Source organism: Euleptes europaea, chromosome 3, assembly GCF_029931775.1.
Source record: "Euleptes europaea isolate rEulEur1 chromosome 3, rEulEur1.hap1, whole genome shotgun sequence".
Lineage (NCBI taxonomy): Eukaryota > Metazoa > Chordata > Lepidosauria > Squamata > Sphaerodactylidae > Euleptes > Euleptes europaea.
In genome coordinates this window covers 118,463,392-118,480,640 of record NC_079314.1, presented here as the reverse complement: position 1 = coordinate 118,480,640, position 17,249 = coordinate 118,463,392, and the positions used below count along the sequence as shown (strand labels likewise).

At 48.9% G+C, this 17,249-nt stretch overlaps 1 protein-coding gene across 1 annotated transcript in view; it reads left to right on the top strand.

Annotated features, from left to right (window-relative positions):
- Positions 1–17,249, top strand: part of PLXNA4 (plexin A4) — a 587,111-nt gene that overhangs the window by 491,987 nt on the left and 77,875 nt on the right. The window contains exons 22-23 of the mRNA XM_056845760.1: positions 3,274–3,542; positions 9,407–9,473. Of these exons, the coding sequence (XP_056701738.1) occupies positions 3,274–3,542; positions 9,407–9,473 (336 nt within the window). The remainder of the gene's footprint in view (positions 1–3,273; positions 3,543–9,406; positions 9,474–17,249) is intronic.

Below are 17,249 nucleotides of genomic sequence, written 5' to 3'. Positions count from 1 at the left end.
GGGAAAGCAGTGGCAAACCACCCCGTAAACACAGTCTGCCTAGTAAACGTCAAGATGTGACCTCACCCCATGGGTCAGGAATGACCTAGTGCTTGCACACCGGGGACTATCTTTACCTTTTTTTATCTTTGCTTTGGCCCTGTCCTGGATAGCCCAGACTAGCCTGATCTTCTAAGCGTGGTCAGCCCAGGTTATTACTTGAATGAGAGACCCACAAGGAAGTCCAGGGTTTCACCAGAGAGGCAGGCAAACCACCTCTGCTGTTATCTTGCCTTGAGAAGAGCCAGTGTGGTGTAGTGGTTTGGAGTGGTGGACTCTAATCTGGAGAACCAGGTTTGATTCCCCACTCCTCCACATGAGCAGTGGACTCTAATATGGTGAACCGGGTTGGTTTCCCCACTCCTCCACATGAAGCCAGCTGGGTGACCTTGGGCTAGTCACAGCTCTTAGAGCTCTCTCAGCCCCACCTACCTCACAGGGTGTCTGTTGTGGGGAGGGGAAGGGAAGGTGATTGTAAGCCCGTTGGATTCTTCCTTAAGTGGTAGAGAAAGTTGGTGTATAAAAACCAACTCTCCTCCTCCTTCTTCTTCTGGTTAGTACTTGGATGGGAGACCACCAGGGAAGTCCAGGCCCCTCCCCAGAGGATCAGAATACATAGGATCAAAATGTAACAGAGGAAAGGAGGCACCTGAATTCTCAATGAAGTTAATTTGTCAGGCTTAAAGAAACCAGACCCAAGAGAGAAAATGCACATTTGTTGTTTTTTCAAGGGGAGGGGGAAGGACGTGCCTCCCGCTTTTTTTCTTGGGATATTTACTGAAGCCAATAACACCATTTATTATTTGCTTAAGACCAAAGCATAAGATATTTATTATTTGCCTATCTCAGCCTACAAGCCTCGCCTGACTTCCTTGCTTCGTAGGCCTTTGGCCACAGTCGAAGCAATTCAGCCATCCCGAGAGCCAAGAAGCGTACCATTCTAGGCTCCGAAACTAGATCCAGGCAGAGCAGGATTCGAGTCCAGCGGCACCTTAAAGACCAAAAAACAAACCTGTGTCAAGTAGTATCTTCTGTCTGGGAGAACACTACCTGTTGGATTAGTTTACTGTATATAAGAACATAAGGAAAGCCCTGCTGGATCAGACCAAGGCCCATCAAGTCCAGCAGTCTGCTCATACAGTGGCCCACCAGGTGCCTCTAGGAAGCCCCCAAACAAGACAACTGCAGCTGCATTAGCCTGCCTGTGTTCCACAGCCCCTGATAGAATAGGCTTGCTCCTCTGATCCTGGAGAGAATAGGGATGCAGCATGACTAGTATCCATTTTAACTAATAGCCATAAATACCTATTTCCTCCATGAATATGTCCACTCCCCTCTTAAAGTCTTCCAAGTTGGCAGCCATCTCCACATCCTGGGGCAGGGAGTTCCACAATTTAACTATGTGTTGTGCGAAAAAATACTTCCTTTTACCTGTTTGGAATCTCTCGCCCTCCAGCTTCAGCAGATGACCCCGTGTTCTGGTGGTATGGGAGAGGGAGAAAAGCTTCTCCCTGTCCACTCTCTCCATACCAGGCATAATTTTATAGACCTCTATCATGTCTCCCCTCAGCTGCCTTCTTTCCAAGCTAAACAGCCCTAAGCGTTTTAACCGCTCCTCCTAGGGCAGTTTGGGACTTTCACTGTATTAACTCTGATGCGTCATCTGTAAGTTTTCTGTTTCAATTATAAATGTAAACAGCTGAAGTAATTTCATTTAAAGAGATTTGTTATAAATCGTTAACGAGTTATACTCCCAGACAGAAGGTACTACTTGGCATAGGTTTGTTTTTTGGACTTTTTAGTACCTTCATTCCCCTTCAGGTTTATTGGTTTGCACCTGAAGGACCAGTCAGATTTTCATGGTATAAGCTTTGGCAGTCGAAGCTCCCGTCATCCGAACCAGGTAGCTTCAGTTCCGTAAAGGCCGGGATTTCTTCTCGGAGCCCAGAGCGAACACTTCGGGCTTCTAAGATACTGATCTTAGAAGTATCCCTGGCGCTCCTCTGCTTCCATGCATGTCGGATAATGCGCTTTTGAATGCTCCTTAGCCATTTCACCAACAGGATTTTCCTGTTCCGCTGGCAAACAACTGAAGAAAAAGGGGAACAAAGAAACTCAACCTAAAAGTCAGGGGTAACCGAAGGGGTTGAGCTAAACACTGTCTAATGAAACGACCAATAAATCTGTTTTTATTATCTGTTGTGCACAATTGTATTTAAAAACACAGGGCCTACAATACCCGCTTCCTAAAAAGAACATAGTTACAAATATTACCAACACATAAGAGTTGTTGTTAGTACATAAAATGACCAAAATCTGTTGATGTTATATACATCCTGAAACGCTGGACACCCTATACAAGGTGTGGGGACAGGCTGTGGCTCAGTGGTAGAGCATCTGCTTGGCATGCAGGAGGTCCCAGGTTCGATCCTCGGCATCTCCAGTTCAAGGGACCTCTGCCTGAGACCCTGGAGAGCCACTGCCTGTCTGAGTAGACGATGCTGACTTTGATGGACCAGGGGTCTGATTAAGGCAGCTTCATGTGTTCCTGTGAGCCATGAGCTATATTTTAATGCACTAACTATTTTAACATAAAGCCACACAGAATACAAGGCTGAGCCACATAAAAGCCACTGAGCCCCAGCACGCCATGCTTTGTGTTATGGCGTCAATGGCTCTACAGGCCCGAGTCAACAGGGATCTTGATAGATGGCACAGCATAGTTGATGATGGGCAGGCCCCTATGGAGCCATTTATGCTTGGTAATTAGCAGCGCGTTCCGGGCTGATGTGCCCCGCATATTATTTTTTTAGTTTTTCAAGCTGAACCGTCATTCAGGAAGTGACTGCGAAGCGGGCGCATTCCTGCTTCGCATTTCTTAAGAGCCCCTTTAACGCAACCTTTTGGGTTTGCTCCGCCTCTGCCTCGAAGAATCCCCTCAAGGAAGCATGCAAAATCACAGCTGTGCATTAGCTATGCAAACAGCAGTTGCTAATGGAAGGAATGAAGGAGCAGGCAAGTGGGTGGGGTGGAATTTTTCCTTTTGCGGCGGGACTGTGAATAGGCATTTTAAAGGTCGCATTTTTAAAAAAGAGCTTTGAGCGAGCATCAAAATTGACCCTGCATAAATGGCCTGGGAGTAGGTGGCCCTTCAGATATCCAGACACATTTCCAGGGGAGTTGCTTACAAGCTTGGCCCCCCGCAATTCCTCTGTGCCTGTGTGTTTTCGGCAGGTCCCCGGGTATCGGCAGGAGCGGGTCGAGAAAGGCCTGAAGCTGTTTGCCCAGCTCATCAACAACAAGTTCTTCCTCCTCTCCTTCATCCGCACCCTGGAGTCCCAGCGCAGCTTCTCCATGCGGGACCGGGGCAACGTGGCCTCGCTGATCATGACGGTGTTACAGAGCAAACTAGAGTACGCCACCGATGTCCTCAAGCAGCTGCTGGCCGACCTCATCGACAAGAACTTGGAGAGCAAGAACCACCCCAAGCTGCTGCTCAGAAGGTACCTCTTGACGGCTTTAGTTACCAGGCGGGACCTTGAAATCCAACGTGATGGGGTTTTGTCGTAGAACTGAGCATAGGAACGTATCAAGCTGCCTCCTGCTGAGTCAGGCACTTGGTCCATCAAGGGCCGTATTGTCTACTCTGACTGGCAGCGGCTCTTCAAGGTTTCAGGCAGAGGTCTTTCACAACACCTTGCCCTTAATTGGAGATAGCAGGGATTGAAACTCAAGGAGAAGACTGAGAGGGGATATGATAACCATCTTCAAGTACTTGGAGGGCTGTCACATAGAGGAGGGTGCCGAGTTGTTTTCTGTTGTCCCAGAAGGTCGGACCAGAACCAACGGGTTGAAATTAAATCAAAAGAGTTTCCGTCTAGACATTAGGAAGCATTTTCTAACAGAGCAGTTCCTCAGTGGAACAGGCTTCCTCGGGAGGTGGTGGGCTCCCCTGGAGGTTTTTAAGCAGTGGTTAGATGGCCATCTGTCAGCAATGCTGATTCTGTGACCTTGGGCAGATCATGAGAGGGAGGGCACCTTGGCCATCTTCTGGGCATGTAGTGGGGGTCACTGGGGGTGTGGGGGGGATGTAGTTTGGAATTTCCTGATTTGTGCAGGGGGTTGGACTAGATGACCCTTGGGATCCCTTCCAACTCTATGATTCTATGATTCTATCACCTTGAAATCCAACGTGATGGGGTTTTGTCGTAGAACTGAGCATAGGAACGTATCAAGCTGCCTTCTGCTGAGTCAGACACTTGGTCCATCAAGGTCAGTATTGTCTACTCTGACTGACAGTGGCTCTTCAAGGTTTCAGGCAGAGGACTTACACGTCACCTTGTCCTTAGTTGGAGATAGCAGGGATTGAAACTTGACAACAAACCGCGCATGTGCGGTTCTCAACAACATTCAGAACATTTTCAAAAAAAGAAGTCAAGTTCATGTATTGGTGCAAGCCAGGTAACTTTAACTCCAAAATCAGGAGAGCAACTCCGATGAGAATTTTGAAAGCATCCCTACAGATTACGGCACAGCACGCTCTCCCGCTGCACGTTCCCTTCGCCCCGATACAATCCAGTTGTTTAAAGCGTCGGTCTGTAGCTTGGTGAGAATCCCAGGGGACGCCTGAATTTATAGGGGATTTACATGGGTGTAAAATCCAGAATCTTTCCCCCGGCTTCTGAGAAACAACTCAAGATTTATGCGAGCGAGTGCAGGAGTCCGGGCTTTTCTCAAAGCCCCCTTTGGCAGGAGCGGTGGGGAGAAAAGGAGTTTGCCGTGCCATCTGCCTGGGCGTATTGTCTGAGGCACAAAGCCCGTAGCGGAGAATCAATAAAATGCAAGTAATTGTAGCTGTCTGGCTGCGTTAGGGGCTGCTAAGCAGGGAGCCTGGGAACAGAAATCAGATTTCCCTTTTAGTTGGCTTTATTCTCTGCAAAGTAACTCCCCGCTGCTATAAATCTAAGATTACCACCTTGCTGGTGAAATTCCAACCACCGGTTTCCTGGAGATGGGGGGGCCTTCTACTCTCTGGAGTCGCTCCTTCTCTTCAAATGCTTTGTTTATTTATCTATTGTACATTCCTATTACTCTTCCTCCCCAAGTTCTTTCTTTCTGTTTGTTCATTTGTTTCTCTTTTCATTTCACATTTGTCTGTCTTGTTTATTTCTCTTTGACTCAGAGACCATTTGGCACTGTTGTTTTTGATACCTGGAGATGGAGAGGGGCCGTGGCTCAGTGGTAGAGCATCTGCTTGGCATGCAGAAGGTCCCAGGTTCAATCCCTGGCATCTCCAGTTAAAGGGACTAGGCAAGGAGGTGATGTAAAAGACCTCTGCCTGAGATCCTGGAGAGTCATGGAGAGAGGCCGTGGCTCAGTGGTAGAGCATCTGCTTGGCATGCAGACGGTCCCAGGTTCAATACCCAGCATCTCCAGTTAAAAGTAGGTGACGTGAAAGACCTCTGCCTGAGAGCCGCTGCCAGTCTGAGTAGACAATACTGACTTTGATGGACCAAGGGTCTGATTGTATAAGGCAGCTTCATGGGGAGGGGCTGTGGCTCAGTGGTAGAGCATCTGCTTGGCATGCAGAAGGTCCCAGGTTCTATCCAAGGCACCTCCAATGAAAAGGACCACGCAGTAGGTGATAGGAAAAACCTTGGCTCTCCATGGCTCCTAGTAGGTTAAGTAGGTCCATGGAGAGCCTCAAGAGCTGCTGCCAGTCTGAGTAGGCTGCACTGACTTTGATGGACCAAGGCAGCTTCTTGACCAAGAAAAGGATCTTGGGGTGGTAGTGGATCGCTCAATGAAGATGTCAACCCAGTGTGCGGCTGCTGCAAAAAAGGCAAATTCCATGCTGGCTATGATCAGACGAGGAATAGAGAATAAAACTGCTGCTATCATATTGCCCTTGCACAAATCTATGGTGAGACCACACTTGGAATACTGGTCACACTTGGAGTTCTGGTCACCACACCTAAAAAAGGTGCAGAAGAGCTTGAGAAGGTGCAGAAAAGAGCAACCAAAATGATCAGGGGACTAGAGCAACTGCCCCAGGAGGAGCGGTTAAAATGCTTAGGACTGTTTAGCTTGGAAAGAAGGCGGTTAAGGGGAGACATGATAGAGGTCTATAAAATTATGCCTGGTATGGAGAGAGTGGACAGGGAGAAGCTTTTCTCCCTCTCTCATAATACTAGAACGTGGGGTCATCTGCTGAAGCCGGAGGGTGAGAGATTCAAAACAGATAAAAGGAAGTATTTCTTCACACAATGCATAGTTAAATTGGGGAACTCCCTGCCCCAGGATGTGGTGATGGCTGCCAACTTGGAAGGCTTTAAGAGGGGAGTGGACATGTTCATGGAGGAGAGGGCTATTTATGGCTACTAGTAAAAGTGGATACTAGTCATGATGCATATCCATTCTCTCCAGGATCAGAGGAACATGCCTGTTATATTAGCTGCTGTGGAGCGCGGGCAGGACAATGCTGCTGCCGTCGTCTTGTTTGTGGGCTTCCTGGAGGCACCTGGTTGGCCACTGTGTGAACAGAGTGCTGGATTTTATGGACCTTAGTCTGATCCAGCATGCCCTTCCTTATGTTCTTATAAAACAGTACTAATTTCTGTGTGCCAAATGGAAAAGTGCCCACTCTCCCTTGAGAATGACTTACATGTATCTCCCTGTAGTTACCATCTCCCCTCACTGGTACATTTCATTGGACCTAGAGAAGTGGGAGGGTTGTAGGGGAAAGCCTGCGTAGGCAAAACACCAGAAAATGGATCTCTTTCCTTCTCGCCTGACCTAAAAGGTCTCCCGCAGAGAAGCAATTGAAAAGAACCTTCCGATGTTATGTTGGAACAAAAGAGAACGAAAGCAACCCCATTCCTCTTCTTGTGTCTTTAGCTCTGCAATTCTAATCAGGTTAGGAGGATGAATGAACATGGCTAGCCTGGTAATGGGGGGATGCCGAGCTAAGCCAGTGGGTTCGATTTCCGATGCAGATATTAGCCTTCCACTGCTGCGGACAATTACCCTAACCCCCCACCCCCATCATTCGGCATCTATCTGATTTATTTTCAATTGGGGGTAAAAATTTATCAGAGGGTGGACGCAGAAACATCAGTGCAAACTAGCTCGGGCTTTAGGTGCGCCACTACAGAGAACCAGCGTGGTGTAGTGGTTAAGAGCGGTGGTTTGGGGCGGCAGACTCTGATCTGGAGAACCGGGTTTGATACCCCACTCCTCCACTTGAGCGGCGGAGGCTAATCTGGTGAACCGGGTTGGTTTCCCCACTCCTACACACAAAGCCAGCTGGGTTATGTTGGGCTAGTCACAGCTCTCTCAGCCCCACCTACCTCACAGGGTGTCTGTTGTGGGGGGGGGGGTGATTGTAAGCCAGTTTGATTCTCTCTTAAGTGGAGGAGAAAGTCGACCAACTCTGCTTCTTCTTCTTCTTCTTCTTGAATGTCATGTCTCTCAGCAACGGACATGGCCAGGGCCGGATCTTGAGGGGGATTGGGGGCAAGCGCCCCAGATGCAAGGAGGGGGGCTCCAGCACGAGCATGGAGAAGAGGAGAACTGCCTCTGCACCATGGTTCTAGTCTGACACTTTAACCACTACACCACGCTGGCTCTTCTGGTGAGGTTCAAAACGCATGCATGGCTAAGAGATCTGTGATTGGATCCTCCCGGGAGTTTTAAACAGCTTATGGAAACAACAGGGAGGGAAGGCAGCATGGTATAGCCTGATCTCATTAGATCTTGGAAGCTAAGCAGGGTCAGCCCTGGTTAGTATTTGGATGGGAGACCACCAAGGAATACCAGGGTTGGTATGCAGGCATTGGCAAACCACCTCTGTTAGTCTCTTGCCTTGAAAACCCCATAAGGGGTCGCCATGAGTCAGCTGCGACTTGACGGCTCTTTACACGCACACACATGGAAACAATATAGGGGAGAGAGCCAGCATGGCGTAGTAGCTGCAATGTCAGAGCAGGGAATGGAGAACCCGGGTTCAAGTCTCCACAGGATCAGTTGCCCTCTTTCAGCTTCACCCACCTCCCAGGGCCATTGTGAAGATAAAATAGGGGAAGGGAGAACATTGTGTGGTCCCATGAACTCTTTGGAGAAAAGGCAGGATGCAAAGATAGTGGATAGATAGATATTTGGATTGAGGCCACGTAGCTCAGAGGCAGAAGTTTCTCCCCCATGTGAGTTTCTCACCCATTAAAGGGTGGAAAACCCAGCCGAAGACCTATTTTTCCACTAGGGCTGCCAACTCCAGGTTGGGAAATTCCTGGAGATTTGAAGTCAGTGCCTTGGAGGGCAGAGTTTGGGGAAGGGAGGGATCTCAGCAGGGTGTAATGTCATAGATCCCAGGCAGCATGGTGTAGTGGTTAAGAGCAGTGGTTTGAAGCAGTGGACTCTGATCTGGAGAACCAGGTTTGAGTCCCTGCTCCTCCACATGAGCGGCAGAAGCTAATCTGGTGAACTGGGTTGGTTTCCCCTCTCCTATACATGCAGCCAGCTGGGTGACCTTGGGCTAGTCACACTCTCTCAGCCCCACCTACCTCACAGGGTGTCTGTTGTGGGGAGAGGAAGGGAAGGTGATTGTAAGCCGGTTTGATTCTCCCTTAAGTGGTAGAGAAAGTCATCAAATAAAAACAAACTCTTCTTCTTCCGAAGTTATCATGTACTCCATGGGAACCGATCTCAGTGATCTGGAAATCAGTTGTAATTCTGGGAGGTCTCCAGGCCCCACCTGGAAGTTGGCAAGCCTAGTGTGAGAGGTTTCTAGGGGAAATTGCATCGGGCTAGGGAAATAGTTCAAACCCCCCTTCCTCTCCCTACCCAATCCTGATCCAAATCACAAGAACTTTATATGTTGAGGATACTGGAGGTTCTCTCATTGGACCTTGAAACACATGTTTTACTTGTGGCTGACTTTCTTAAGCACGCCTAGCAAAAGGCATGCTAGGGGGAGGGGCCGTGGCTCAGTGGTAGTGCATCTGCTTGGCATGCAGAAGGTCCCAGGTTCATTCCCCGCCATCTCCAGTTAAAGGGAATAGGCAGGTAGGTGATGTGAAAGACCCCTGCCTGAGGCCCTGGAGAGCCAATGCCGGTCTGAGTAGACAATACTGAATTAGATGGACCAAGGGTCTGATTCAGTATAAAGCAGCTTCATGTGTTCATGTGTTCAATCCAGGTATGAAATAATTTTCTCCTTCATGTACGTTCCTCGAGAAGTACCTGTGTGGATTCAGGCCCTGGTACTTTTAAATTTGGGAGAGGGGGGAAGTAAATAAATAAGCAAATGGACTTTCCTTTCCATATGACCTGCATCGATACCTTTCTCTCCCCTTTGCTGCCCTTCCAGGACAGAATCCGTTGCCGAAAAGATGCTCACCAACTGGTTTACCTTCCTGCTCTACAAATTCCTCAAGGTAAGACCGTCCTCTTCAAGAGGTGCCTTTGTACCTGTTTCTCATGTTGTTTTAGTGGGCATTTGGATTGTTTTAAGTTCTGTTAACTGCACCACCGAGGCGCCCAGCTTGGTTAGAAAAGCAGGGAATGAATATTATGAAGAAATAAAAATATTCCAGAGACTTTGAGTGTCTGATATGAAATAGGATGCAGGTCCATCTAGTACACAACTTTTGCCAGTCAGAATTCAGGCAGAATTGTGCGTGCTGGAGTGGATTTAGGTGAAGGTGGAGTGAAAATTGTGGGGAGGAACATTAACATTTTGAGATATGCTGATGATACTACATTACTGGCAGAAAATAGTGAAGGCTTGAAACGACTACTGCTGAAAGTTAAAGGAGAAAGTGCCAGAGCAGGACTACAGCTGAACATCAAGAAGACAGAAGTAATGACTACAGGAGAATTACTCAACTTTAAGGTTGACAATGAGGAAATTGAAATGGTTCAAGACTTTCTATTCCTTGGCTCCACCATCAACCAAAAGGGAGACTGCAGCCAAAAAATCAGAAGGAGATTGAGACTGGGAAGGGCAGCCATGAAGGAGCTAGAAAAGATTCTGAAGTGTAAGGTGTGTCACTGGCCACCAAGATCAGGTTAATTCATGCCATCGTATTCCCTGTTACTATGTATGGGTGTGAGAGCTGGACAATGAAGAAAGCTGATAGGAAGAAAGTAGATTCCTTTGACATGTGGTGTTGGAGGAGAGGGTTACGGATACCGTGGACTGTCAGTGGGTTATAGACAAAATCAAACCTGAACTGACCCTAGAAGCTAAGATGACTAAACAGGCTGTCATACTTCGGTCACATTATGAGAGGACAAGAGTCCCTGGAAAAGACAATCATGCTAGGAAAAGTGGAAGGCAGCAGGAGAAGTGGAAGACCCAACAAGAGATGGATGGACTCTATAAAGGAAGCCACGGCCCTCAGTTTGCAAGACCTGAGCAAGGCTGTTAAGGATAGGACATTTTGGAGGACATTGATTCATAGGGTCGCCATGAGTCGGAAGCAACTCGACAGCACTTAACACACACAAACACACACATGTACTTTGGAAGGCCCTGTGGCTGCAGTAAAACAAAAAAAATTAAAAGCCCAAACTCTTAAGGAATATTTAGAGAATGAATATTAAAACAAGTCATAAAAACTGAGATGTAGATACATTTCTCACCATGATCTGGATGTCCCAGGCTAGCCCAATCGCATCAGATCTCAGAAGCTAAGCAGGGTCGGCTCTGGTTAGGACTTGGATGGGAGACCACCAAGGAAGTCCAGGGTTGCTGTGCAGAGGCAGGCAATGGCAAACCACCTCTGTTCTTCTCTCACCTTGAAAACCTTACGGGGTCACCCTAAGTCAGCTGCAACTTGATGGCACTTTACACACAGAGAGAGATAACGTTCTCACCATGTCTGGTAGATTTTTCCACAAGACAGAGAAAGGATTGCCAACTCCATGTTGGGAGAACCTTAGACATTTGTGGATGGAGCCGGGGGAAGGCAGGGTTTGAGGAAGGGAGGGACCTCAGTGGGGTATAATGCCACAAGCTGTACTTCATGTGAAGGAGTGGGGAAACCAACCCAGTTCACCAGATTAGCCTCCGCCGCTCATGTGGAGGAGTAGGAAATCAAACCCGGCTCTCCAGATTAGAGTTCACAACTCCAAACCACTTCTCTTAACCACTACACTGGCTGCCTCTCGAAAGTTTAAGGAGTCTCAAACCGGCTTACAATCACCTTCCCTTCTTCTCCTTACAACAGACACCCTATGAGGTAGGTGGGGCTGAGAGAGCTGTGAGTAGCCCAAGGTCACCCAGCTGGCTCTGTGTGTAGGAGTGGGGAAACCAACCCAGTTCACCAGATTAGACTCCGGTGCTCAAGTGGAGGAGTGGGGAATCGAACCCGCTTCTCCAGATCAGACTCCACTGCTCCAAACCACCGTTCTTAACCACTACACCACGCTGAGCCAACATCCTCCTATGATCCGCCACCTCTTGCAGCAGGGAAAGTTTTGAAGGGCCCTGGAAGGTCGCTCCGGTGGTTCCCGCTATCAGATTCCTATTCCAGCGGAAAGTGGGGGGGGGGGGAAACGACAGAGGAAGGTGAGTGGCTAAAAGCATTGCTCTCCTAATAGGCTATTTTATTCCCCCCTCCTCACTTTCTTGTCTCCCTGCCTTTAGCCTGGAAAAAAAAAACGCTGGCCGATAAGGGCCGTAGGCAGCCACACGACAGCAATATGCTGTGGGTAGATAAGCTAATTAAGTGGCAGGCAGGTGTTGGAGGGGAAGAGAGGGCCCGCTCTGGCTTCAGACGCCACCGTGCGTGGCTTTGCCGGGATTTGCATGGCGCAGGACTGAAACGGCACTTCTGCATTTGGGACGAGCCGCAGGATGGCGACCGGAGCCAGAAACCGGGCAGACGTGAGAAGTCAAAGGGAAGAGATAGGATCGCAGAATCATAGAGTTGGAAGGGGCCATCTAGTCCAACCCCCTGCTCAATGCAGGATCAGCCTAGAGCATCCCTTACAAGTGCTTGTCCAGCCTCTGCTTAAAAACTGCTGGTGAGGGGGAGCTCACCCCCTCCCTAGGTAGCTGATTCCACTGTTGAACAACTCTTACTGTGAAAAAAAATGTTCCTAATATCCAGCTGGTACCTTTTGTAATAGTATAATAGTGGGAGATCTCTAGCTACTGCCTGGAGATTGGCAACCCTACTTAGGAGGGCATCAGAGAGTCATATGGTGTCGGACTAGGATATGGGAAACCCAGGTTCAAATCCCCACTCGCACCAGGGATAGGGTTGCCAACATCCAGGTACTAGCTGGAAATCTCCTGCTATAACAACTGATCTCCAGCAGATAGAGATCAGTTCCCCTGGAGAAAATGGCCGCTTTGGCAATTGGACTCTATGGCATTTAAGTCCCGCTTTTCCCAAGCCCCGTCCTCCTCAGGCTCTGCCCCAAAAACTTCCCTCCGGTGGGGAAGAGGGACCTGGCAACCCTAGCCATGGAAGTTTGCTGGGTGACCTTGGGCCTGTCGCATACTCTCAGCCCTGACCCTGGCGAGGACTTGGATGGGAGACCTCCAAGGAATGCCAGGGTCGTGAGGTGGAGGCAGGCAATGGCAAACCGCCTCGAAAGGTCTCTTGCCTTGATAACCCGGCAGGGTCTCCATAAGTCAGTTGTGACTTGACTCCCAAAAAATAAAAGGAAAACAAAAGAAAAGAAACAGAGGGTGTCAGGGTTTCTGTCCACCAGCTCTGAAGCTGGCTCATCCTTTGAACACATGAAGCTGCCTTATACTGAATCAGACCATCAAGGTCCAGCAAAGTCAGTATTGTCTACTCAGACCGGCAGCGGTTCTCCAGGGTCTCAGGCAGAAGGTCTTTCACATCACCTACTTGCCTGGTCCCTTTAACTAGAGATGCCCAGGACTGAACCTGAGACCTTCTGCATGCCAAGCAGATGCTCTACCACTGAGCCACAGTAGATGCTCTACCACTGAGTCTGGCCTTGTAAACATCCAGCTAGGCTGCCCAGCTGCCAAGAGGCCACAACGACTTCTGATAGTCAACTTTTGAGTTACACAGAATTCTTCAGGCTGGATTTTAAATAACAAAAAGGGGAAGAACTCTAGCATTATCTCCAATTTATGTCAAGTCTTAAGAGAGTAATAAAAGGCTCTTCAGGGTTCGAACCATGCTGTGTTCCAGTGATCTCCGGCTACATTCAGGGACGGAGAAGCGCACAGAAGATCTCCCTTTGGAGATCCCGAAATAGCGCTGAGCTCAATCTGTCTCCAGTGCTAAGTGGCAATTGCGGGTCCCTTACAGAGAACAGCTGTAAATGGAAACCAGGTTGATCTAGGTTAGCAACGCCGGAGTTTCATTTTAGAAAGCCCGCTAGGTAGGTGAAGTTCCTCGCTCCAGCTTCCCAAAGTGCTGTGAGCAGGTTCTTAGAGAAGCCAAGAGGAAAATACAAGGAGGCGAGAAGCGGGCCAGAAGAACGGGCTGTGCCTCAGTCAGAATAGCACGCAAACTCCGTAGAGAAGCAGTGGGTGGCATTGGTAAGGCTGGGAGCCTAGAGTCCTGTGTTCAAATCCCTCCATCGCGTTCACAGGGGGCCTGTGATGGTCAGGTCAAAGTCCTGCCCACTTCCTGAAAGCGACTGATCCCCTTTAACCCTAGTTGGAATCTTCACTGAGGCGGTAACAGCCAATCAGAGCCCTTGGAATCCTGAGAGCAGATTGGGGGGGGGGGGAGTCGCAGCAGAAAGCAGTTAAACTGCCACTTTTTCCTCAGATGGTGTTTAGCCACCAGTAAGGCAGGTCAGGCAATCCTTGGTCTCTGGACACAGGGTTTAGCAAGAGGATAGGTATATCTTGATCTCGGGAGACAGGGTTTAACTGCCAGGGAGGAATGGCTTAGTCTCAGGAGACAGGGTTTATCCACTGCTGAGGTAGGATAGGCTGGTTTCCAGAGACATGGTTTAGCCACTGCTGAGGTAGGATAGGGAATCCTTGGTTTCCAGAGACATGGTTTAGCCACTGCTGAGGTAGGTGAGGGAATCCTTTGTCTCAGGAGACAGGGTTTATCCACTGCTGAGGTAGGATAGGCTGGTTTCCAGAGACATGGTTTAGCCACTGCTGAGGTAGGATAGGGAATCCTTGGTTTCCAGAGACAGGCTTTAGCCACTGCTGAGGTAGGTGAGGGAATCCTTGGTTTCCAGAGACATGGTTTAGCCACTGCTGAGGTAGGTGAGGGAATCCTTTGTCTCAGGAGACAGGGTTTATCCACTGCTGAGGTAGGTCAGAGTATCCTTGGTTTCCAGAGACATGGTTTAGCCACTGCTGAGGTAGGTGAGGGAATCCTTTGTCTCAGGAGACAGGGTTTATCCACTGCTGAGGTAGGTCAGAGTATCCTTGGTTTCCAGAGACATGGTTTAGCCACTGCTGAGGTAGGTGAGGGAATCCTTTGTCTCAGGAGACAGGGTTTATCCACTGCTGAGGTAGGTCAGAGTATCCTTGGTTTCCAGAGACATGGTTTAGCCACTGCTGAGGTAGGTGAGGGAATCCTTTGTCTCAGGAGACAGGGTTTATCCACTGCTAAGGTAGGTCAGAGTATCCTTGGTTTCTGGAGACATGGTTTAGCCACTGCTGAGGTACAGTGAGGGAAAAAAGTATTTGATCCCCTGCTAAATTTGCCCTCTGACGAAGAAATGACCAGTCCATAATTTTAATGGTAGGTTTATTGTAGCTGTGAGAGACAGAATAACAACAGGAAAAACCCCAGAAACCCAGAGGACTAAAGTCAGAGATTGATGTGCATTATAATGAGTGAAATAAGTATTTGATCCCCAATCAACCAGCCAGATTCGGGTTAGGGTTAGGGTTCTGCTGTCGACAGAAGCAATCAATCCATCAGATTCCAAACTAGCCACCATGACCAAGACCAAAGAGCTGTCCAAGGATGTCAGGGACAAGATTGTAGACCTGCACAAGGCTGGACTGGGCTACAAGACTATTGCCAAGCAGTTGGTGAGAAGGTGACAACCCTAACCATAACTGTCAACCTCCCTCGGTCTGGGGCTCCATGCAAGATCTCATCTCGTGGAGTTGCAATGATCATGAGAACGGTGATGAAGCAGCCCAGAACTACACGGGGGGAACTTGTCAGTGATCTCAGGGCAGCTGGGACCATAGTCACCATGAAAACAGTTGGTAACACACTACGCCGTGAAGGACTGAGATCTTGCAGAGCCCGCAAGGTCCCCTTGCTCAAGACAGCACATGTACAGGCCCGTCTGCAGTTTGCCAATGCACATCTGAATGACCCAGAGGAGAACTGGGTGAAAGTGTTGTGGTCAGATGAGACCAAAATCGAGCTCTTTGGCATCAACTCAACTCGCCGTGTTTGGAGGAGGAGGAGGAGGAATGCTGCTTACGACCCCAAGAACACCATCCCCACCGTCAAACATGGAGGGGGACATATTTGCTTTGGGGGTGTTTTTCTGCTAAGGGGACAGGACACCTTCAACGCATCGAAGGGACGATGGACGGGACCATGTATCGTCAAATCTTGGGTGAGCACCTCCTTCCCTCAGACAGGGCATTGAAAATGGGTCGAGGATGGGTATCCCAGCATGACAATGACCCAAAACACACGGCCAAGGCAACAAAGGAGTGGCTCAAGAAGAAGCACATTAAGGTCCTGGAGTGGCCTAGCCAGTCTCCAGACCTTAATCCCATTGGAAATCTGTGGAGGGAGCTGAAGGTTCGAGTAGCTACACATCAGCCTCGAAATCTTACTGACTTGGAGAGGCTCTGCAAAGATGAGTGGGACAAAATACCTCCTGAGATGTGTGCAAACCTGGTGGCCACCTCCAAGAAACGTGTGACCTCTGTAATTGCCAACAAGGGTTTTGCCACCAAGTACTAAGTCATCTTTTGCAAAGGGATCAAATACTTATTTCACTCATTATAATGCACATCAATCTCTGACTTTTGTCTTCTGGGTTTCTGGGGGTTTTCGTGTTGTTATTCTGTCTCTCACAGCTACAATAGACCTACCATTAAAATTATGGACTGGTCATTTCTTCGTCAGAGGGCAAACAGGCAAATTCAGCAGGGGATCAAATACTTTTTTCCCTCACTGTAGGTGAGGGAATCCTTGGTCTCAGGAGACAGGCTTTAGCCACTACTGAGGTAGGATAGGGGATCCTTGGTTTCCGAGGCATGGTTTAGCCACTACTGAGCTAGGTCAGAGAATCCTTGGTTTCCAGAGACATGGTTTAGCCACTGCTGAGGTAGGTGAGGAAATCCTTCATCTCAGGAGACAGGGTTTATCCACTGCTGAGGTAGGATAGGGAATCCTTGGTTTCCAGAGACATGGTTTAGCCACTGCTGGGGTACGTTAGGGAATCCCTGACCTCAGGAGACAGGGTTTAGCCACTGCTGAGGTAGGTGAGGGAATCCTTGGTCTCAGGAGACAGGCTTTAGCCACTACTGAGGTAGGTCAGAGAATCCTTGGTTTCCAGAGACATGGTTTAGCCACTGCTGAGGTAGATGAGGGAATCCTTCATCTCAGGAGACAGGGTTTATCCACTGCTGAGGTAGGATAGGGAATCTTTGGTTTCCTGAGACATGGTTTAGCCACTGCTGAGGTAAGTTAGGGAATACCTGACCTCAGGAGAGAGGGTTTAGCCACTGCTGAGGTAGGTGAGGGAATCCTTGGTCTCTGGAGACAGGGTTAAGGTATTGCTGAGGTAGGTTTGGGAATCCTTGGTCTCTGGAGAAAGGGTTTAGGTACTGCTGAGGTAGGTGAGGGAATCCTTCATCTCAGGAGGCAGGGTTTAGCCACTGCTGAGGTAGGTTAGGGAATCCATGGGCTCAGGAGACAGAGTTTATCCACTGCTGAGGTAGGTCAGGGAATCTTTGGTCAGGAGACAGAGTTTAGACACTGCTGAGGTAGCATAGGGAATGCTTGGTCTCTGGAGGCAGGGTTTAGCCACTGCTGAGGTAGGATAGATATCCTTGGTCTCAAGAGAAAGGGTTTAGTCATTGCTGAGGTAAGTTAGGTAATGTTTAGACTTTGGAGACAGGGTTTAGCCAACAGTGGGCCAGGTCTGCAAAGACTTGTTCTCAAAATATAGGGTTTACCTGACAGAGGGGATTGTTAGGAGACAGGGTTTAACCACCAGTGAGACAGATCAGGGAATTCTTTGTCTCAGAGGACTGGGCTTAG